The sequence below is a fragment of the Pongo abelii genome, chromosome 9 (assembly GCF_028885655.2).
Source record: "Pongo abelii isolate AG06213 chromosome 9, NHGRI_mPonAbe1-v2.0_pri, whole genome shotgun sequence".
In the NCBI taxonomy this organism is placed as follows: domain Eukaryota; kingdom Metazoa; phylum Chordata; class Mammalia; order Primates; family Hominidae; genus Pongo; species Pongo abelii.
Genome location: NC_071994.2, coordinates 115379113 through 115402108, shown reverse-complemented (window position 1 = coordinate 115402108; position 22996 = coordinate 115379113). Strand labels below are relative to the sequence as shown.

Here is a 22996-nt window from a genome sequence, read left to right as displayed (position 1 = left end):
GAACAGGTGGCTCCCCAAAAAGGCTGAGCAATTTTATGGGATGAGAAAAAGCCTACAAATGATCATTTACTAAGCATTTACTTTATGCTTCATTACTGTTGTCACAAAAGTACTATAAGAAAGATCCTAATTTTTGTATTCCAAAATTTGCTGCTTTTGTTAACATTTCCACCCTCTCTCCTCGAAAATATATAAAAAAGGAATTTTACCACAGTGTGATCCATAAAAACCACACTTTTCTGATCTAGGTAATGGCTATCCCTCGTTGCTTCAGGCTAATTTATCAATAAATACTTATTGAGCACCATGCCAGATATTGTTCTGGGCTCTGGAGCAAAACAAAGATCTCTGCCCCGGGTGGATCCTCATCTCATCACTCCCTCGCGAAGCTATGCATTCAGAAACACCTTCTATGTGCTGACGCCGCTAGGCACTTTCACATGTGCCACATGTGAAGTCCTCACAAAAATGCACTACCCTGAAAGTTGCCTGATTATTATCACGTTTTTCAAAGTTAGAAAATTCGGGCTGGGCATGGTGGCTCACGCCTGTAATCCCAGCACTTTGGGAGGCCGAGGCGGGCGGATCACTTGAGGTCAGGAGTTTGAGACCAGCCTGGCCAACATAGAGAAACCCTGTCTCCAGTAAAAATACGAAAATTATCCTGGAGTGGTGGTACACACCTGTAGTCGCAGCTACACAGGAGGCTGAGGGAGGAGGATTGAACCTGGGAGGCAGAGGTTGCAGTGAGCCGAGATTGCACCACTGTACTCCGGCCTAGCAACAGAGCGAGACTCTGTCTCTAAATATAAATAAATAAATAAATAAATAAATAAATAAATAAATAAAGTTAGAAAATTGAAGTTCAGAGAAGTTATGCAACCAGCCTCAATTGCAGAGCTAGTGAAAGGCAGGGCAGGAGTACAGACCTGCTCCAAGGACTGTGCTCTCCCATTTAACCACAATGCCTTGGAGTCAGCCTGCCCTTAAGTGGCTGAAGGATGTGGGATAAAAACAACTGCCCTGCTTCACTGTGTTAGTGTCTAATAATAACAATAGCATTAATAGTAGTAGTAATAACTGCTCAATAAATGATAGTCGCTGTTATAATGTGTCTCATGCATCTCTTTGAGTTTATACTATTTGGAGTTTGTTGAGTTTCTCATATGTGTACATTCATGTCTGACATCAAATTTGGAGCCTGGGCAACACAATGAGACCCCATCTCTACAAAAAAAAATTAAAAATTATCCAGATGTGGCACGCCTGTAGTCCTAGCTACTAGAGAGGCTGAGGCAGGAGGATCACTTGAGTCCAGGAGTTTGAGGCTGCAATGAGCTATGATGGTGCCACTGCACTCCAGCCTGGGTGACAGAGCAAGACCCTGTCTCAAAAAAAAAAAAAAAAAAAAAAAAGAAGGTAAGTTTTTTAAAAGCATTTTTTTTTTTTTTTTGAGACAGTCTCACTCTGTCACCTAGGCTGGAGTGTAGTGGCCCAATCTCGGCTCATTGCAACCTCCACCTCCCAAGTTCAAGCAACTCTCCTGCCTCAGCCTCCCAAGTAGCTGAGATTACAGGTGCCACCATGCCCAGTTAATTTTTGTATTTTTAGCAGAGACGGGGTTTCACTGTGTTGGCCAGGCTGGTCTCGAACTCCTGACCTCAGGTGATCAGCCTGCCTTGGCTTCCCAAAGTGCTAGGATTACAGATGTGAGCCACCATGCCGTGAGCCATCTTTACCATTTTTAAGTGTACAGCTCGGTGATAATAAATACATTTATATTCTTTTCTTGCCTTCATCCTCCCCATTCCCCCCCACTTCCCAGCCTCTAGAAACCACCAATCTACTTTCTATCTTCATGAGATCCACTTTTTTTTAGCTCCTGCATATGAATGAGAACATGCAATTATGTGTCTTTCTGTGCTTGGTTTATTTCACTTAATATAATGGCCTCCAGTTCCATCCATGTTGCTGCAAATAACTTAAGTTTGTCCTTTTGGGGGCTGAATAATATTCCATCATGTGTGTATATGCACATTATCTTTATTCATTCATCTATTGATGGGCACTTAGACTGATTCCATATTTTGGGTATTGTGAATAGTGCTTCAATAAACATGAGAGTGCAGGTATCTCTTTGATATATTGACGGCCTTTCTTTTGGATATGTACCTAGCAGTAGAATTGCTGGATCACATGGTAGTTCTATTTTTAGTTTTTTGACAAACCACCATACTGTTCTCCATAGTGGCTGTACTAATTCACATTCCCACCAACAGTGTATGAGGATTCCTCCTTCTCCACATCCTTTCCAGCATCTGTTAGTGCCTGTCTTTTTGATTCAAGCCATTTTAACTGGGGTGAGATGATATCACATTATGATATTTATTTGCATGTCTCTGATGATTACTGATACTGAACATTTTTTCTTATACCTGTTGGCAATTCGTATGTCTCCTTTTGAGAAATGTCTGTTCAAATTTTTTGCCCATTACTAAATTGGATTTTTTTTTTTACTATTGAGTTGTTTAAGCTCCTTATATATTTTTATTATTGATCCCTTGTCAGGTGAATAGTTTGCAAATATTTTCTCCCATTCTGTGGATTGTCTATTCACTTTGTTGACTGTTTCCTTTGCTGTACAGAAACTTTTTAGCTTGATGTAATCCCAATTGTCTATTTTTGCTTTGGTTGCCTGTGCTTCTGAGGTCTTATACAAAAAATCTTTGCCCAGACCAACATCTCAAAGTATTTTCCCAATGCTTTCTCCTAGGAGTTTCATAGTTTCAGGTGTTAGGTTCAACTCTTTAATCCATTTTGATTTGATATTTTTGTATAGTGAGATATGGGGGTCTAGTTTCATTCTTCTGCATAGTTATGCCGTTTTCTCAGCACCATTTTTTGAAAACACTGTACTTTTCCCATTGTAAGTTTTGGTGCTTTTGTCAAAGACGAGTTGGTTATAAATACATGAATTTATAAATGGGTTCTCTATTCTGTTCCACTGGTCTATGTGTCTGCTTTTATGCCAGTACCATGCTGTTTTGGTTACTATGCTTTTGTAATAAGTTTTGAAGTCAGGTATTGTGATCCCTCCAGCTTCGTTTTTTGGTTTGGGGGTTTTTGTGTTTCAGAGTGTGTTTGTGTGTGTGTGTGTGTGGTGTGTGTGTGTGTGTGTGTGTGTGTGTGTGTGTGTGTGTGTGTGTGTGTGTGTGAAGAGTCGCAATCTGTTGCCCAGGCTGGAGTGAAGTGGTGCACTCATAGCTCACTGCAGGCTCGAACTCCTGGCCTCATGCAGTTCTCCCACTTTGGCCTCCCAAAGTGCTGAGATTACAGAAATAAGCCACTGCGCACAACCCACCTTTGTTATTTATGCTCAGGATTGCTTTGCCTATTCAGAGTCTTTCATGGTTCTATATAAATGTTAGGGGTTTTTTTCTATTTTTGTGAAGAATGCCATTGGTATTTTGATAGGGATTGCATTGAATCTGTAAGTTGTTTGGAGTAGTATTGTCATTTTTAACAATATTATTCTTCCAATCCATGAGCATGGAATATATTTCCACTTTTTGGTGTCCTCTTCTATTTCTTTCATCAGAATTTTGTTTCCTTGTACAGAAATTTTATTTCTTTGGTTAGATTGATTCCTAGGTATTTTATATTTTTTGCAGCTATTGTAAATAGGATTACTTTCTTGACTTATTTTTCAGATTGTTCACTGTTGGCACATATAAATGCTACTGATTTTTGTATGTTGATTTTGTAACCTGCAACTTTACTGAATTTGTTTTATGTTCTATCAGTTTTTTGGTGGAGTTTTTAGATCTTTCTAAGTAATAAGATCATGTCCTTTTCAAACAAGGTTAACTTGACTTCTTCCTTTACAATTCGGATGCCCTTTTATTCTTTCTTTTCCTAGTTGCTCTGGCCAGGACTTTCAGTATCATGTTGAATAAAAGTGGTAAAAGTGGGCAATTCTTATCTTGTACCAGTCTTTAGAGAAAAGACCTTCAAATTTTCCCCTTTCAGTCTGATGTTTGCCATGAGTTTGACACAGATGGCCTTTAATAATTTGAGGTATGTTCCTTCTATATCCATTTTGATGAGGGTTTTTATGATAAAGGCATGAATTTTATCAAATACTTTTTGACATCTATTGAAAAAATTATATGGTTTTTGTTATTGCTTCTGCTAATATGGTACCTCCTGTTTATTTCTGTCGATTTAATCATTTTTGAAGCATCCCTGGGATGAGTCCCACTTGATTGTAGTCAATGATCCTTTTGATGTATTACAGGATTCAGTTTGCTAGTGTTTTGTTGAGGATTTTTGCATGTATGTTCATCAGTGATATTGGTCTGTAGTTTTCTTTTGTTGTTGTGTCCTTGTCTAGTTTTGGTATCAGGGTAATGCTGACCTCATGAGTTTGGAAGTATCCCCTCTTCTTCAATTTTTTTTGGAAGAGTTTGAGTAGGATTGATATTAGCTCTTCTTTAAATGTTAGGTTGAATTCACCTGTGAATCCATCAGGTCCTAGGCTTTTCCCTGATGGAAGACATTTTATTATACCTTCTATCTCATTACTAGCTATTGGTTTTTTGAGGTTTTCTATTTCTTCACAATTCACTCTTGGTATGTTGTACATAGAATAGAAGATGAAAAGTATAATTTCATTTCTTCATTTATTCATTTCTTCTAGGTTTTCCAATTTATTAGTATATGCTTGTTCAAATAGTCTCTAATGATTCTTTGTATTTCTGAAGTCTCAGTTGTTATGTCTCCTTTTTTCATCTCTGATTTTATTCATTTGGGTCTTCTCGCTTTTTTTCTTAGTCTAGCTAAAGGTTTATCAATTTTGTTTATCTTTTCAAAAAACCAATTTCTCATTTTGTTGATCTTCTGTATTTTTTTGGCTCAATTTCACTTATTTCTTCTCTGATCTTTATTATTTCTTTCCTTCCACCTATTTTGGGTTTGGTTTGTTCTTGCTTTTCTAGTTCCTTGAGGTGCATTATTGGGTTGTTTCTTTGGAATATTTCTACTTTTTTGTTATAAGTGTTTTTGCCATAAACTTCCCTCTTAGTACTGCTTTTGCCATACCCTATAGATTTTGGTATGTTGTATTTCCATTTTCATTTGCTTCAAGAAATTTTTAAATTTCCTTCTTAATTTCTTCATTGACCCCTTGGTCATTAAGGAGCATGTTGTTTAATTCCATGTGTATGCATATTTTCCAAGGTTCCTCTTGTTATTGATTTCTAATTTTATTACATTATGTTCAGAGAAGATACTTTAACCCATCTCTTCCAAAAAAATGCAAAAATTTAGCTGTGTGTGGTGGTATGAACTTGAGTCCCAGATACCTGGGAGACTGAGGCAGGAGGATCACCTGAGCCCAAGGAGGTCAAGGCTGAAGTGAGCTGTGATTGTGTCACTGTATTCCAGCCTGGGAGACAGTGAGACTGTCTCAAAAGAAAAAGGGCAGGATGGGGGAGGGGACAAAAAGCATTCTTAGTTTAAAAATAGGTTTCGCTTTAAAAATCATAGTACACTCATAAATTCTTGCTGAAATCAATAATTACACAAGAGAATAACAATACTAATAGCCTGTCGTAAATTGATCACAAGCCTTTTTAATAAAGCACATTTTTTTTTTATACTTTAAGTTCTGGGATACAGAATGTGCAGCTTTGTTACATAGGTTACATGTGTCATGGTGATTTGCTGCATCCATCAACCCATCATCTATATTAGGTATTTCTCCTAATGCTGTCCCTCCCCCTGCCCCCCGACAGGCCCCAGTGTGTGATGTTCCCCTCCCTTTGTCCGTGTGATCTCATTGTTCAACTCCCACTTATGAGTGAGAACATGTGGTGTTTGGTTTTCTGTTCCTGTGTTAGTTTGTTGAGAATGATGGTTTCCAGCTTCATCCATGTCCCTGCAAAGGACATGAACTCATTCTTTTTTATGGCCACATAGTATTCCATGGTGTACATGTGCCACATTTTTTTTATCCAGTCTATCATTAATGGACATTTGAGTTGGTTCCAAGTCTTTGCTATTGTAAATAGTGCTGCAATAAACATACGATAAAGCACATTATTTTTAGCCCTTATGTAATCAAAAATCAGGTTCAGTCACATGCCACTTACAGAGTCCAGTTAACAAGAGCAAGGTCTGGTATAAAGAAAGTGACTTTTGGCTGGGCACGGTGGCTCACGCCTGTAATCTCGGCACTTTGGGAGGCCGAGGTGGGCAGATCACGAGGTCAGGAGATCGAGACCATCCTGGCTAACACGGTGAAACCCCGTCTCTACTAAAAATACAAAAAATTGGCAGGGTGTGGTGGTGGGCGCCTATAGTCCCAGCTACTCGGGAGGCTGAGGCAGAAGAATGGCATGAACCCGGGAGGCGGAGCTTGCTGTGAGCCGAGATTGCACCACTGCACTCCAGCCTGGGCAACAGAGGGAGACTCCATCTCAAAAAAAAAAAAAAAAGAAAAAGAAAAAGAAAAAAGAAAGTGACTTTTTATTCCAAAGCTAGCTTACAGGAAGATGTAAAGGCTCCTGCCTTTCAGGGTACCACGTCCCTTTTGGAGCAGAAAGCAGGTGCTTTTAAAGGGGGACTTGGCATGTTAGATGAACTTGCCCTGTAGGGAGTAGCTGGTGAAGGGGAGGTAAAAGGTTATAATTGCATTTCTGAAGAGCTAAGTAGGAAGTTGGGAGCAGGGGGAAAGGAGAAAGAAAAAAGAACAAATAATAATCATTAAAAAAATAGCTCTTTCTCTTAGACAAACGGGAGTACTCAGTTACACTAATATCCTATATAACCAAGCATTATGTTTGAGGTAGGGGTGTTCCTTCTCTTGCTTTCTGAGGACATCCTACTCTTTAATAAGAGTAGTTTCTAATAAACCATTTTAACTTCACCAGACTCTGTGATTCACCCTGAATTCTTTCCTGTGTGAGGTCCAAGAACCTGCTCTTTGGGTCTGGCCTGAGACCCCTTTCCAGAAACACACAGACATCAACCTGTTCTCAAATGCGGGTGGAATATGTTATACCCCACAATCTGGTTAAGTTGCATTTTCTTTCTTTTGCAAACACCATTTTCCCCTTCAAGAATGGAGACTTGACTGTCCTCCTAGTACTCTGGGAATTACTGGGGGTTATTACGGCAACAAATTAGGAGGCTCATATTTGCTAGAAAATAAATATTGCCTCAGTGTTACCACAAATTAGGTCAGTTCCACATTCCAGAAGGAATCCTGCTCTCGGGGCCAAACAGATAGAATGATAAAGAGCATTCTTTGCAAAATCAGCTGAGGCTATCCCTAAGACAAATCTATTCTCCAACAGCTGGGAGAGAGACAAATACATGCAACCTTTATTGTTTACCCTGCTAAAAGGGAGGCCCCTTGTGTGGTCATGAGGATGGCCATTTACCAAAAGGGCTGGGATTTAGAGTTCTGGTTTATCTTTACCTAAATCAGTAGTTGAAGACTAAAACAAATTGTATCCACAAATAGCAATGGAAAATTCCCAGGAAGATAAAGTTAGGCAGATAAACAGTTTTGAAGGAATACTTATGAAATTTTATTTTATGTTGTAGTGGTTGTTCTCTAAGCTGAGCTGCATAACGAATACCACCTACCTGAATGATGCTCAAAAAGTTTGGCATTAGACCAGATGCAGTGGCTTATGCCTATAATCCCAGCATATTGGGAGGCCAAGGCAGGAGGATCACTTGAGCCCAGGAGTTCAAGACTATCCTGGGCAACATAGCAACATCTTTGTCTCTACTAAAAATCTATATCTATCTATCTATCTATTTATCTATCTATCTATCTAACATAAATTAACCAGGCATGGTGGTATACACTTGTAGTCTAGCTATTAAATCTCAAAAAATTTGCCAAACCAGATTACTAGATTCAACCACTTCTTTAGAGATGGCAGGCACATTCATTCATCCTGTAAATAATTATTCAGCACCTGTTGCATGGCAGGCATTACACTAGGTCCTGGGGAGACAAGAATGAACCAGACAGACAGGGCTTCAGCCCTTGTGAAGCTGACACCCTCGTGGTTGGGATAGACAGTAAACTAGTGAAAAAAAAAAAAGGAAGCAAATATACAAAACTTTAAAACTGCAAGAAAGAGGAGTATATGGTATTGTCCCAGAATACAACAGGGTTCTATCTATACGGCTGGCCTGAGGAAGGCTTCTCCAAGAGGGTGACATGTAAGCTGAGATCTGAAGAATGCTTAGGTTTTAGGGGAGCAGCAGTTCAGGGAGAAGGGCAGTAAATGCAGAGCTCTAGAGACAGGAATGGAGTTGGTGCATCTGAGGACTTCAGAGCAGGCTAATGTAACCAAAACAGTGAAGGGCTTGAGGCTGGGAAGCAGGCAGGGACTGGATCTTACCAGGCTTGGTAGATAGTGTGGGGAGTTTGGATTATATTCCTAAAGCAGGAGGAAGCTTTCAAGTGGTGATACGGGGCAGGGAAGTGACAAGATCTGATTTACTCTTTTAGAAAGATCCACAGGATTGTGGAAGAGAACTAAAGGGGAAGGCAGAGACCAGTTAAGAGGCCATGTCAGGAATCCAAGCAAGAAACAGTGGCGGTTTGGACTCGTGTGGTGACATCAGAAATGACAGACAGGGCCAGGCGCGGTGGCTCATGCCTGTAATCCCAGCACATTGGGAGGCCAAGGCGGGCAGATCACCTGAGGTAAGGAGTTCAAGACCAGCCTAGCCAACATGGTGAAACCCCGTCTCTACTAAAAATACAAAAATTAGCCAGGCATGGTGGCACACAGCTGTAATCCCAGCCACTCAGGAGGGTGAGGCAAGAGAATCACTTGAATCCGGGAGGCGGAAGCTGCAGTGAGTCAAGATCGTGCCACTGCACTCCAGCCTGGGTGACAGAGCAATACCCAGTTCCTCCCCGCCAAAAAAAAAGAAACAAGAGACAGACAAAAACCATTATATATGTTGGAGGTAGAACCAGAACCTTCTGATAGATTAGATGTAAGAGGTGGGAAGGGGAAGGAGTAGGTCAAAAAGAACTCCCAGGTTTCTCACTTGAAAAAATGAATGGCGCCAGGGGCAGTGGCTCATGCCCATAATCCCAGCACTTTGGGAGGCTGAGGCGGGCAGATCATTTGAGGCCAGGAGTTCAAGACCAACCTGGCCAACATGGTGAAACCCCGTTTCTACTAAAATTACAAAAACTAGCTGGGCATGGTGGCGGGTGCCTGTAATCCCAGCTACTCAGGAGGCTGAGGCATGAGAATCGCTTGAACCCGCGAGGCAGAGGCGTCAGTGAGCCAAGATCACGCCACTCCACTCCAGCCTGGGCAACAGAGTGAGAATCTTCTTCAAAACAAAGAATGGTTGGTTGTGGCATTATTAAGGAAGACTGGCAGATGGACAGGTTTTGAAGGAGAAATCAGAAATTCATGTTTGGAAATGTTAAGTTTGTGGTGCCCACAGGACACCCATCAGTGGCTCTATCTGTGGTCAAGTAAAATTTTTAATAGGTAAAAGACACACGAATCCCTTTATTTCTTCAGGTTGTTTGTAGCCACAGTGCTTGCATTTATGAAGATACTTGTGAAAAGTGAAAAGGGTTTGAAAACTTGGTTCAGATTATTATCATACTAACTTGAGAATTTTCACTGAATAATAAACTGGCTTGATAAGGACAAATATGGGCTTAAGTACTCAGTACTCGTTTCTTGGCCTTTTTTTTTTTTTTTTTTTGAGACAGAGTCTTGCCCTGTTGCCCTGGCTGGAGTGCAGTGGAACAATTATGGCTCACTGCAGCCTTGATCTCCCAGGCTCAATCAATACCCCCACCTCAGCCTCCTGAATAGCTGGGACTACAGGTGCATGCCACCATGCCTGGCTAATTTTGGGGTTTTTGTTTTTGTTTTTTATCATAGAGACGGGGTTTTGCTACGTTGCCCAGGCTGGTCTCAAACTCCTGGGTTCAAGTGATCCACCCACCTAGACCTCCCAAATATACAGGGTTACAGGCATGAGCCACTGTGTCCTGCTGGGCTTCTTCAAGAATACAAGGCTTACAAGCCTGGGAGGTGCTTCTTTAGCCAAGAACTACAAAGAAAGGTGGGTAGGAAGAACACTGTTCTATTTCTTTTTTAAAATTATTAAATCTTGGCCGGGCACAGTGGCTCATGCCTGTAATCCCAGCACTTCGGGCGGCTGAGGCCGATGGATCACCTGAGGTCAGGAGTTCAAGACCAGCCTGGCCAACATGGTGAAACCCCATCTCTACTAAAAATACAAAAGTTAGCTGGGTGTGGTGGCAGGCGCCTGTAATCCCAGCTACTCAGGAGACTGAGGCAGGAGAATCATCACTTGAACCCGGGAGGCGGAGGTTGCAGTGAGCCAAGATCACGCCACTACACTCCAGCCTGCATGACAAGAGCAAAACTCCGTCTCAAAAAAAAAAAAATATATATATATATATATATATATTCTTCTGTCTCAATGGTTGCAGAACACTGGTGGAAATGGGTGAGTCCATTTTTGAAGGGAACAAACCGACTGATGAGCTACTTGAAAGCGGAAATGCTGCTTTGAAAATCCTCCAGTGCAAGAACCACCTTCCCTTACTTTTGTGGCAACAGCAGTTCTCTCTGCAGCTATGTGGAGATTTTAACAGTGTTTATCTGGGACACTTTCCAGAAGTGTCTTGCAGCAGAACCTTGCTATAAAGTTAAATTGTGTGAAACTAACAATGATTTTTCTATGTGCAAGGGAGATTAGAAATATCCCAGACATAACAAAAGCAAAATGAACACAATCTGTTTCCCATCTTTAAGACAGTTTCAATTCCAGAGGGAATTTAAAAGTTTGGAGTTTAAAAAGCCAAACAGATCATTTATCATAGGTCTAATGTATTAGTGGCCACGTGTACGCAATTGATCAAAGCATCCTGGCTATTTTTATAACTCGCTGGTAGTTCCTACCTCAATTGAGGTAATACAAATGATCGTTCAGCTCTGGTTGTTATGTTTACAGAGATATGGTGATATTTTTTAACTTCTCACCTTAGAATTGGTTTTAATTTCAAGAGTTGTGTTTCCAAGATTTCTATATTCTTCTGCCACCCACAAACTCCACAATTCCCACTGTAAACAACAGATGCTGCTCTGATATTTCACTCCTGTGAAATGAAATGTGATTTACTTCCCTGGCATCAAAAAGGGCATGATATACACTCCTTGCCTACCTCTCCAGTCTTATCACCTGTTATCTCCACATCAAAATGTGCGCATCAGCAATATATGTATAATCCCCTCTCCCTGAGTATGGACTGGATGGAGTGACTTGCTTCGAAGGAGCAAAATACAGGAAAAGTGTTTCACTTACAAATGACTGTGCCTTCGATCTTGGTGGCACTCTCCCTTACCCTCTTACCTGCTCACTCTGCTGAAGCAGGCCGTCATGTTGGGAGATGCTCTGTGAAGAGGCCTACACAGCAAGAAACAGAGGGAGGAACTGAGGTCTCAGTCCAACCACCAAGTATGGGAATAAGCTGGGAGGCGAATCCTTCCTGGTCAAGCCCTGAGGTGACCGCAGTCTTATGAGTGACTCTGAGCCAAAGGTGGCCTTCTGGTGTGCAGAACCGAGATAATAAATGTGTGCTGTTTTAAGCCACTATGTTTGGGAGTAATTTGTTATGCAGCAGTAGATAACTAATACATTCACCCAGCAGGGTGGTTATGAGGATGAAATGAGGTCATATGATAAGTATTTAGCAAAATGCCTGACACCACAGTGGGCACTGCACAATTAGCTCGATTCTCCTTCTTCCATCTATTTCCACTGCCACCCCCACGGTCCAGGCACCCATCACTTCATGTGTAGATTCCTGCAACAGCTTTGCAAATAGTTTCCTCACTTTCTTTTGTCCACCTGGTTATCTTCTTTAAAAAACAAATAGCTTGCTATTCCTCAAAAGATAAAGACTGACTGACATTCAAGGCCTTTGAATGTTGGGGACATTCAAGGCTGTCCCCAACCTGTATTTCCAAGTTCATTTCTCATTACACTCACACCTCACTACCACTCTACTAAGATCAATATATTCACTATAACCCAAATATATTTTGTATATTCCCACCCTAGTAACTGTGCTAATGAAATTTTACCCATTCAGTATTCATTCCCTCTTTCCTCCTGAGTTCCAAACCACCACTCTCCCTACCCCATCACTGAAAGTACCATTCCTCCACTAAGCTTTTCCAAACCTCATCACCCCATAATGACTTTTTTCCTTCTCTACATTAAGAATATTTACTCATTTGGCATGTAGGAACAAAAGTTCTCTTGAAGCAACTCATGAACAAATACCTGGAGTGTTAATGTTACTATGAAAAATGTTTTCCAATATGGTATCAGATCTGCAAAATTCTGCATTTAAAAAAAAAAAATGTGGCAGGGCACACTGGCTCACGCCTGTAATCCCAGCACTTTGGGAGGCCGAGGTAGGCGGATCACTTGAGGTCAGGAGTTCAAGACCAGCCTGGCCAACATGGTGAAATCCCGTCTCTACCAAAAAAATACAAAAATTAGCCAGGCGTGGTGGCATGCTCCTGTAGTCCCAGCTACTCAGGAGGCTGAGGCACGAGAATCACTTGAATCCAGGAAGCAGAGGTTGCAGTCAGCTGAAATTGCACCACTGCACTCTAGCCTGGGCGATAGAGTGAGACGCTGCCTCAAAAAATAAATAAAAACAGAAATGAAAAATGAAAGCAGAAGTCAGGCCTCTTTTTCACAGTACCTCAGAGGCAATGAGCTGCTTCAAGATGCTTCAGTGATGGGGTAGGGAGAAATGTGGTTTGGAACTCAGGAGAAAACAGGGAATGAATACTAAATAGGTAAAATTTCAAGATAAAAAGCAAACCGTGCTTTTTATGAGAAGCGTATGGCCACAGAAGTTGCTGCTGACGCTCTGGGTAAACACTGGAAGGGTTACGCAGTCTGAATCACTGGTGGGAACAAGGTTTCCTCATGAAGCAGGATGTCTTGACCCATGGCGGTGTCTGCCTGCTGCTGGGTAAGGGGCATTCCTGTTACAGACCAGGGAGAACTGGAGAAAGAAAGCAATAATCTGTTCAAGCGTGCATTGTGGATGCCAATCTGAGCGTTCTCAAATTGGTTATTGTTAAAAAAGGAGAGAAGGATATTCCTGGGCTGATCCTATGGTGTCTCATCTCCTGGGGTCCAAGATCTAGCAGAATGTGCAAACTTTTCAATCTCTCTCAAGAAGATGATGTCTGCCAGTATGTCATAAGCAAGCACTTAAAGAAGGTAAGAAACCTAGGACCAAAGCACCCAAGATTCAGCATCTTGTTCCTCCATATGTCCTGCAGCGCCCAAGATTCAGCATCTTGTTCCTCCACGTGTCCTGCAGCACAAATGCCAGCATATTGCTCGAAGAAACAGTATATTAAGAAAAATAAGGAAGAGGCTCCAGAATATGCTAAACTTTTGGCCAAGAGAATGAAGGAGGCTAAAGAAAAGCACCAGGAACAGATTGCCAAGAGACGCAGATCTCTTTAGGCTTTAGGCTCACTGCAAGCCTCTACTTCTCAGTCTGAATCCAATCAAAAATAAGATTTTTGGCCAGGCACAGTGTCTCACACCTGTAATCCCAGCACTTTGGGAGGCTGAGACAGGTGGATCACCAGGTCAGGAGATCGAGACCATCCTGGCCAACATAGTGAAACCCCATCTCTACTATAATACAAAAAATTAGCCGGGCATGGTGGCGCATGCCTGTAGTCCCAGCTACTCAGGACGCTGAGGCAGGGGAATTGCTTGAACCCGGGAGGCGGAGGTTGCAGTGAGCTGAGATTGCACCACTGTACTCCAGCCTGGTGACAGAGCAAGACTCGGTCTCAAAAAAAAAAAAAAAAAAAAAATTAAATTGAGTAACAAATAAGTAAGATCAGACTCTCAAAAAATCTGGAAATATTCAAATTGTCCCTTTTCAGAGTCAGTGTTTTGGAGTCAGAAAGACCCTGAATGTTAAACATCCAGTTTGCAATTTATTTGCTGAATAATCTAAAGCAAATAGCTTAAACTCTCTCAACTTTAATTATCTTACCTAAAGAATGAGAATACCTACCTTGCAGGGTATTTGTGTGAATTAAAACATAAAGTGCCTTAATAAATAATAGCTATCTGCCTTTCAAGTAATCAATACAAAACATTCTACATAGAGAACATTCAAATTGTTTGATAACTAAAATACATTCAAATATAATTGAGTGGCCATTTGCATTACTGTCAAACTTTCTATTTCTGCAATCACTAAAAAAGACTACTCTTTGCAAGTTTTTCTAGAATAGTAATCACTGCAAAAGTCCTTTTACTATTTTCAGGCAACAACATTCTGGGAATTCATTGTATACTAGTTGCTATGTGGAGAGAAAATCAGAACCCTGCATTTAAGACATTTAGAATACAAACAAGAACACAGAACAGTCTTCTGTGCAAAGTAAGCAAATACTTTCTTGTGGATTTAGTCACAAGGAAAAGATCCCAAAGAAGAATGCCAAGCATATAGTAAGTTTAATAATCAGAACAAAATGGGATCAATTAGGAAAAACTATATACAGGAAATATTTTATATGGTAGTTGATCCTTTTTATGGTATTTTTTAGAGTTTAAAATATATGATTATTCTGCAGTCTTCTGAGTTGAAATTATTCAAGTGCCCATAAGGTTCAGAAATTCAGATGAGTACACTGAATAATTTACTGATATTCATGATATGTTTAATGTGTTTTTCCTCACTAGCAATTCATAGTTCAATACGCTGTGCAAAATTGTAATGAACAATGTGCTCTAAAGCAGCATTTCCATCCATCTTTGTACATGTACCCACAACAGATTGCCTCAGATGATTTGTGTGTCTAATTTTCACTGAATCCACTTATGCCTTCAGCACACCCAACAACTAGTAATCAAGAGAGTTCAATCTATTAAAAATATATATATTGTCTCCAGACTTTGTGGTCACTTGAATTTTATTTCTTATAAGATTCACCTACTCGAAGTCATATAAGCATTTTAATCATGTATATTATACCAAGTAAAAATGAATACTAAAAATGAGGTAATGGAGAAAACAAAATTAGATTTCTTTTGCTTTCAAATAATCCCACACCAAAACATTTTGTGAAAATGAAGTGATTTTTAATTTATAAATAAAAGACTCTCAATGATTTTCAGGATATATTACAAGTTTGGTTTTAAATAGAATTAAATTTATAACAGGTCTTACAATGATTTCAATAAATAGGCACTCCAGAGCACAATGTGTTCGTACAACAATCACGTGTTGACCTCTTAATATTCCAATGGGATCAAAATCTTTTTCAAACACAGAAAGAAATTGGGCTTTGTGCAATGTTAACCCCAATAGCTATTCTCCTTTATAAACTACAATATTATTGTCAGTTTCGTATAATTTTACTTTATAAAGAACTCCTACAGGAAGAACTTTCTGGAGGTTGTCCCAGATATAAACAGCTACATTTTCAGTCGTGCTATAGGAAAAAAAACAAAAACAAAAAAAATTCAAAATGCAAACAATAAAATTTCATGTTTAGTACTTACAGAGAATAGAAATTCTAGTTTCGAAAGATTTCATTAAATTAAAACTTCAGAAATCACACAACAAAGTATTCAAAGCAATTCTTGTTTTACAATCCATATAAGGCAAGATATAGTGCCACCCACCTCACCACATCTGCAAAGTATGGCACATCCATATCCAGATTCTTATGATCAAGGGGCTGCATAATCGCCTCCTAGAGATAAAACCAAGGGAAAATATCATTGACTCCATTTATGACTCAAATTCCAAATTGTTCCACGTATGCCTCTAAATCTCACCTTATCACTTAGCCACTAACTAAATACTTGTAAGTACTAGATTTGAGTCTTACAAGGCAACGTTACAAAATTTCAAGTTGTAAAATAAAGTCAGGCCCAGCTGTCGGTAATGATTAGGAATACTTGTTACTGAATAAAAAGAGGTGAGAAACCAAAAAGCAGGGAATTCCTGGAGCTTTCTCGAAACACAAGCCATTGTAATTCGGAATTCAGTTTAACACTTCGTGAATCCTGTCCAAACAGTTAGCACAAATATTTTTCCATAACACTGTCACACCTATGGAACAATGCCACAATATCATAAGGACAAAGATCCAGTGACTACTACATTTTACAAAGCAGATCTAGACTGAAATTATGTAAGTAGTTCTAAATTTTTGCTATGAGGAATAATTTAAGAATGATCTTGGGCTCATAGAAGGAAAAATATAAATATGTAAAGACTATTACTCCCTAATGCTCATGTATATTAACATAATGTTCTTCCTCATCATCAGCAAGGATTAAATTGCCTTATTCTTTCTAGGTTTTTGCTTTTAGCTATTGCAAAAAATCTGTGAAAAAAAATCTAATTTTCCATAGGATGTAGTTTCAAGAAGGGTACATTAATAACAGTAATAGCAATCATTTCTTGAGAAAAACTAGAATCATACAAAAAGAGTAAGTCCTAGATCAAACAGTTGTTGAAATATATCCAATGAAGGGATGTTCCACATAAATAACAAGAAAACAGACATCCTTGCTTCATCTTCAATCCCAGTTCCAGTCCCAATTTCTCCATTAAAGCCTCTTATGCAGGGCTTTTTGTTTTCTTTTGTTTTGTTTTTAGAGACAGGGTCTCTGTCATCCAGGCTGGAGTGCAAGTGGGACAATCATAGCTCACTGCAGCCTTGAACTCCTGGGCTCAAGCAATCCTTCCCCCATAGTAGGGCTCTAACTTTACTCTATACGCCATGATGAGCCACTTTTACTGATGAAAGTGTGGTGTCCTTCAGGCATACAAAAGCAGAAAACAGCATAGAGAAGCCCTCCTCCAGTATTTAGTCATATGTTGAGGCCTTTTATGTTGCTGTATTGTCTCTTTTCTTTCTTTTCTTTTCTTTTCCTTTCTCTTTTTCTTTTTCTTTCTTTCCCCTCCCCTCTCCTCCCCTCCCTCTCCTCCCCTCCCCCTCCTCTTCTCCTGTCTCTGTCTGTCTCTCTCTCTCCCCCTCTCCCCGCCTGCCTCCCGACCCCCGCCCCATAAATGCATGCTGGCCCTATCTCTATAACTTTCCTAAAGCATTTTGAGCACAGTGCTGTTTCTTCATTCACTCATTCTTCTACTCATTTATTAAATCAACAGTTATTTAACAATTAATATTCTTCACCTCCTAGAAAAAGTAATGTATACACTCTGTGGGCTACATCTCATTCATCTTTGTATACTTAGCTCAAAAACTGATGCAAAGTAGAGAAATTTGTTGAATATATGAATAAGTAATGTAAAAGAAGTAATCATTACTAATAACATCATTTTAATAAAGCAAATGTCAAATTTCAGAACAAAACTAAGCTGCAAGTGAAATGACGGCATAATAAAACAGCTAGATGGAAAGAAATCTACTCCCAACTTTGCAAATGACTAGCCACATGACCTGGGGCAAGTCAGTTAACTGTTCAGCATCTCTCAACCTTAATCTGTGGGTTGAAGAAGTTGGTCTGAATAATCTCCAAAGTCTCTTACAGTGCAAGAATTCTATAATGACACAATCAGTTAAGTTCTTCATTGAACACCTTGTGTGTTATCTCTATGATGTACTGCTCTGCTGGGTTTATAATAAAGCTAGAATGAACAACACGGTGTGGTGTCTAAATCTATGATCAAAGGTACAAGGAATATTCAGAAAGGGAAGAGAAAGCTCCAAGGAGAAGGCCAGGAGCAGTAGCTCATGCCTGTAATTCCAGCACTTTGGGAGGTCAAGGCAGGAGGCGTTTGAGACCAGCTTGAACAACATAGTGAGACCCCTACCTCTACCAAAAAGAAAAGTTTGCATTGGTTCTGTGCCTATTAAAAAAAAAAAAAAAAAGAAAGTAAGTCTCAAGGAGAAAGCTATGTCTTAAAAGAAATGGAGAATTTGTTAACTGAAGGAAATCAGGATATTCCAACAAGGAATACAAGGTGAGCATGTTATACTTCCTCCCATCACTGTAACACAACTGTGACTAATTTCCGTTAAGTCACCAAAACACCTTTAGAGGCCATGCGAGTAGTTCTTCCAACTATTCCCCAACACCCACATCCAGTTCTATTCACAAAGTCATGGAACCTTAGGAGATAACTGGTTGGGGAAGTAGATAGGGGGCCACCAAATATTACTTAGGGAATAGCACATAATAAGCACCCAACATGCCATTACCTCCATATATTTTTTGAGATCAGCCAGATTCATAACCATTCCCGTAGCAGGGTCAATCTAAAGAATAAACAAAGGTGAATATTACTGTCATAGGCTCTCCATATTAAACGGCTGGCAAATTATTAAAGGCAGTACAATGTGCAGAGACTGTGCCCACATTTGCACATTTGCCTTCATCCCAGAGATAATCATTGACCTCAGCATGGAAGCACCATGTACTTCAAGCATCCTTTTCATTGTATAGCCCTTCTACCTGTCCACATACAGCACATTAAAGACAACACTTTGGTAGAGGAGAGGCCTGGAATGGCAGCAGCTCACCATACACACATATACAAGGGCCAACAATGAAGCAACACTGACTGGAACAGTTTTCAACACAGAATCCACCACACTGGCTGAAAGAGAGCCCAGCAATCTGCAAAAACCACACAAATATTTTCTGCACATACCTCTCCATGTACTGTCACCACAACTATGGAAAGAAAACAAAATACAAAAAAAACAGCATGACTTTCAACAGATCAACATCCAAGCACAAGTTAGCAACATACAAGCACAAGTTGGCAACATAAATTATTAGATCTGTCCCCAAAAGCTATACTTAAATATTTACCCTAAAACATCTGTTATTTTAGTTAAATTTTTTTTTAATCAACCAAAGCAAGACGCAAGCAAGACAAAGGAGCTTAGTGGGAACTTTGGCTAAGCAGAGGCACTCAGCCAAGACTGAAAAGGGTGTAAATTCTGCTTATAATGTTAACGCACTAGGAAGCATCAAGATGCTGCTCAATCTCTGCCTGTAGAAGTAGAAAATGTACTTGCAGGTGTCCAGCTACACAGCAAGCTGGTCCAATACTGAGCAGTACCTTTCTGAACAAGCAATACTACTGGGCCTTAAATTCTTATCCCCTTACTCACATGAATGTATACAAAGTCTAAAGTAATGCTTTGTAAATTAAAAAGTGCTTGTGAGAAGCATTTGAAAAATCTTGGCCAGGCGTGGTGGCTCAAGCCTGTAATCCCAGCACTTTGGGAGGCCGAGGTGGGGAGATCACCTGAGGTCTGGAGTTTGAGAGCAGCCTGGCCAACATGGTGAAACCCCATCTCTACTAAAAATACAAAAATTAGCCAGGCGTGGTGGTGGGTGCCTGTAATCCCAGCTACTCGGGAGGCTGAGGCTGGAGAATCGCTCGAACCCGGGAGGTGGAGGTTGTAGTGACAGGAGATCACGCCATTGCACTCCAGCCTGGGCAAAAAGAGCAGAACTCCATCTCAAAAAAAAAAAAAAAACAAAAAAAAAAACACTTTATCAGTGCTTTACACATTAATAACTTTTATGAATTTATGTATTTTAGTTCTGTACAAATACCATTAGGTATTACACGATAAGTGAGTACACTGAGACTGAGATACCATAGATTAAGGAAGAGGCAGTAGCTAAACCAGTAATCCTAATCTCCTGACACCTTGTCTGTTTTTTTTATGCCACCACGCCACATACTGTTTTATATTCTATGACTTATGTAGCTGTTTTTTAAGGCAGGCTGTACCTCAAAGAATCAAGTCTCTTATCCTTGAACAAATTACCTACTTTCTTGCAACACTGCTGGCAAAGCTTTAGACCAAACCTATTTTTCTGCCATACATTACATTCCTAGGCAACATTCCCATTTTGTCAGTCATTATTTACTCAAAGAATAAAATCTAATTTTAACATTAGCCTCAGCCATACCTAATCAGAAAGAAATTTATTGTGTACTCTAGGACAAAGAAAAATGCTTTAAACCATTCATTGTTTTGGACTGTTTCTAAGAGTTGACAATTGCAAGGTAAAACTTAACACACACCCAACCAAGACAACAGATCCTTTCATTCTGAACTCCCATTTAACTTCTTATTCAAGGCTCAAAGCATTCACACTGTGTCCGTAAGTTTTCCCATTCATTATGTCTACATTTGCTGAATACTCTTTCATCCTTATTGAAGGGCTGAAATGTCATCAGTTTTTCTCTCACCTTTATAATTGTGCCCATGGCCATTTGGATTGCTGCATTTCCCAAACAGTTTCAAGTTTTCTTCATCACTTAGAAATTTACTGACCAAAAAAAAAAAAAAAGTGAGCATGACACAAGTATCACATTCAAACCCCCTTCTCTGTTCCTTATATTTATTATTTGCTCTGAACTTTGAAAAGTTTCCCAATTTATTACTTTAGCTCACCAAAGGGAGAGTCAGAAATCATGTTGATTTTATTACTCATGTATATGTCAGAAACCATGGCATATTCCCTAATTAGAAGACTGTACCACACAAATTAGCACAAACAAACCTTAACTTCAACGCCCTTGTTCCACAGCAACTGATCTGCTCATAGGCCTTCCACTTTTCAATTCAACATTACTGAGTGCCTACAATGTACTAGGCAAGTGCTGAATGAAATAACAGCATATAATGATAAACATAGATGGTGATCCGCAAAGTGGCTTACTATCTCATTTCTCCCAGAAGCTAAACTACTGATCCAGAAAAAAAAATTAAAAAAAAATTACATGACCTGGTAAGTCTCCTATTTAGCAATCTTGCTTTATACTATGTCTCAACTACTGCCTCATGAGAACTTTACCAATCTGTTGAGGAATATTCAAAGCAGGTGAATTTTTAAAATTACAATCTTTGGCTGTTGTCTCAGACAGAAAACAAATTGCTTAATGAATGTTTATACTTATACCCATCCATTCAATTTTGCATCATCTATGAGGCCTTACCACCCTCAGGTGTTTACGCTTCTTATTATACAACCCCTTTGTTTTGAGATCCTCTTTATTATTCCTCCCAATGTAGTTTGGATGTTTGTCCCCTCCAAACGTCATGTTGAAATGTGATCCCCAATGTTGGAGGTGGGGCCTAGTGGGAGATGTTTGGCTCATGGGATTGGATCCCTTATGAACGGCTTGGTGCCCTCCCTGAAGCAATGAGTGAGTTCTCGCTCTATTAGTTAATGGGCGAGCTGGTTGTTAAAAAGAGCCTGGCACCTCCTCTCCTCTCTCTTGCTCCCTCACTTGCCCTGTGAGTTGCTTGCTTGCTCCCCCTTCGCCTTCCACCATGAGTGGAAGCTCCCTGAGGCCTCAACAGAAGCAGATGCTGGTGCCATGCTTTTTGTACAGCCTGCAGAACCAAATAAACCTCTTTTCTTTATAAAATACCAGTCTCAGTATTCCTTTGTGGCAATGCAAAATGGAATAACACACCCCCACTTTCTCCTGCTCAGCCACTTCTTGTATTTAGAGTGCTAAAGTCTTTTGCACAAAATTCTCTCAGTGTACCCTCCACAAAATAGGCCAGATTGGAAACCCCATACAAGATCCCTGATGCATCCGTTACCTAGCACAAGCCCTGACAAGTACGAAACAAACCCTGGTTTAGCGAATGGAGGGATGAATCCTGTTAGACAGCAACGGTCATCCTCATTTCACAGACGACGATACGGAGGGCCAGAGAGTGGAGCTTGTTAGTGCGTGGTAAAATTGCTCAAAATCAACTCGTCAGTGCATGCAAGCAGTATGTATGATCGGGATTCAAATCCCAACTATGCTGCTTCGGAAACTGAACGTCTAGGCTCATTTTTTTTTTTTTTTTTTCTCCTCGCCACTAGACCACCAGGGACTGGGTTCATTCTGTCTTTGGTAAAAAAGGGGCTAAAACTTGCCTTGTAATTACATTAGATATGGTCGCCAATGCTCCTGGCATACAAGATTAGCTAACATTTACTGGGTGTCTCCGCCGCGCCAGGTACTGTGTAACATAGGCGAGTTTAACATTGCTGAGTTTCACAGCAACCCTGTGGTCTACACCAAGGGACTCCTAGGGGCAGAGACGTTTCTTCGAGTCGTAGAGCCGGGTGTGGGCCCCGCACCCAGACGTGGGCCATCGCCCTCCGCAGTCGGCTCTGTTAACCATCAAGCTCCCCTACCCCTCCAGGGCTGGGGACACTCCAGCCCCCATCAGGATGCTGGGGGCCGCCGGAAGCCCCGCGAAGGCGACCAGCGCGCGCCGCCCTCCGTTCTCATCGTAGCCCCAGCAGCCCCAGCAGCCCCAGCAGCCGCAGCAGCCCCGGCGACCCTCCCGGGCCCGACGTCAGCACGCCCGCCGGCCCCGCCCCGGTGACGTTCGGGGCCCGGCGCCGCCGCCCGCCGCCCGCCGCTGTACCTGTGTGCACACCCTACCTGTACAGTCGGTGGCTCGCGCTGAAGGAGATGCGGCGGGACACTTGTGCCTGGCAGCGACGGCCACCACCTGCCGTGCTCATCTTCCCGGCGCTGTCTGCGCTGCTCGGCCCGCACGCCCTCCCGCCGCGCGGCCAGTGCCTTCTCCCACTGCGGCTGCGCAGTGCGCTCCAGGAGCGCCCCTAGGAAGTGCGTCTCCGCTTCCGCTCCGGCCAATCCCGGCCTCGGGAGACAGTTAAGGGTGTCTCTCGCTATCTGAATCTCTTCGGAGAGCAAGAGTTGGGATACCTAAGCATACCCTAGAGCGGTCAGGGTGGGTGGGGACCCTGTGTCCTTGATGTGTTTGCCCCGCCTGAGGTCACGCCGCGTAGTTAGGGCCCGTCTGGGCACACTTTGGGTCCTGAGTGACCTCTCTGAGCCTCCCCTCCCACT

At 41.1% G+C, this 22996-nt stretch overlaps 1 protein-coding gene and 1 pseudogene across 1 annotated transcript; one reads left to right on the top strand and one right to left on the bottom strand.

Annotated features, from left to right (window-relative positions):
* The first annotated feature begins 306 nt into the window (after positions 1 to 306).
* On the top strand, positions 307 to 13490 carry LOC100453583 (small ribosomal subunit protein eS6-like; annotated as a pseudogene).
* A 1563-nt stretch (positions 13491 to 15053) lies between these two features.
* Positions 15054 to 22703, bottom strand: PTS (6-pyruvoyltetrahydropterin synthase). Its single transcript, NM_001131278.1, is given in 6 exon segments — positions 15054 to 15593; positions 15787 to 15857; positions 18339 to 18395; positions 18791 to 18813; positions 20357 to 20436; positions 22565 to 22703. Coding segments are annotated over 6 exon segments (438 nt in total). The 5' UTR covers positions 22648 to 22703; the 3' UTR covers positions 15054 to 15469.
* Positions 22704 to 22996: the final 293 nt, after the last annotated feature.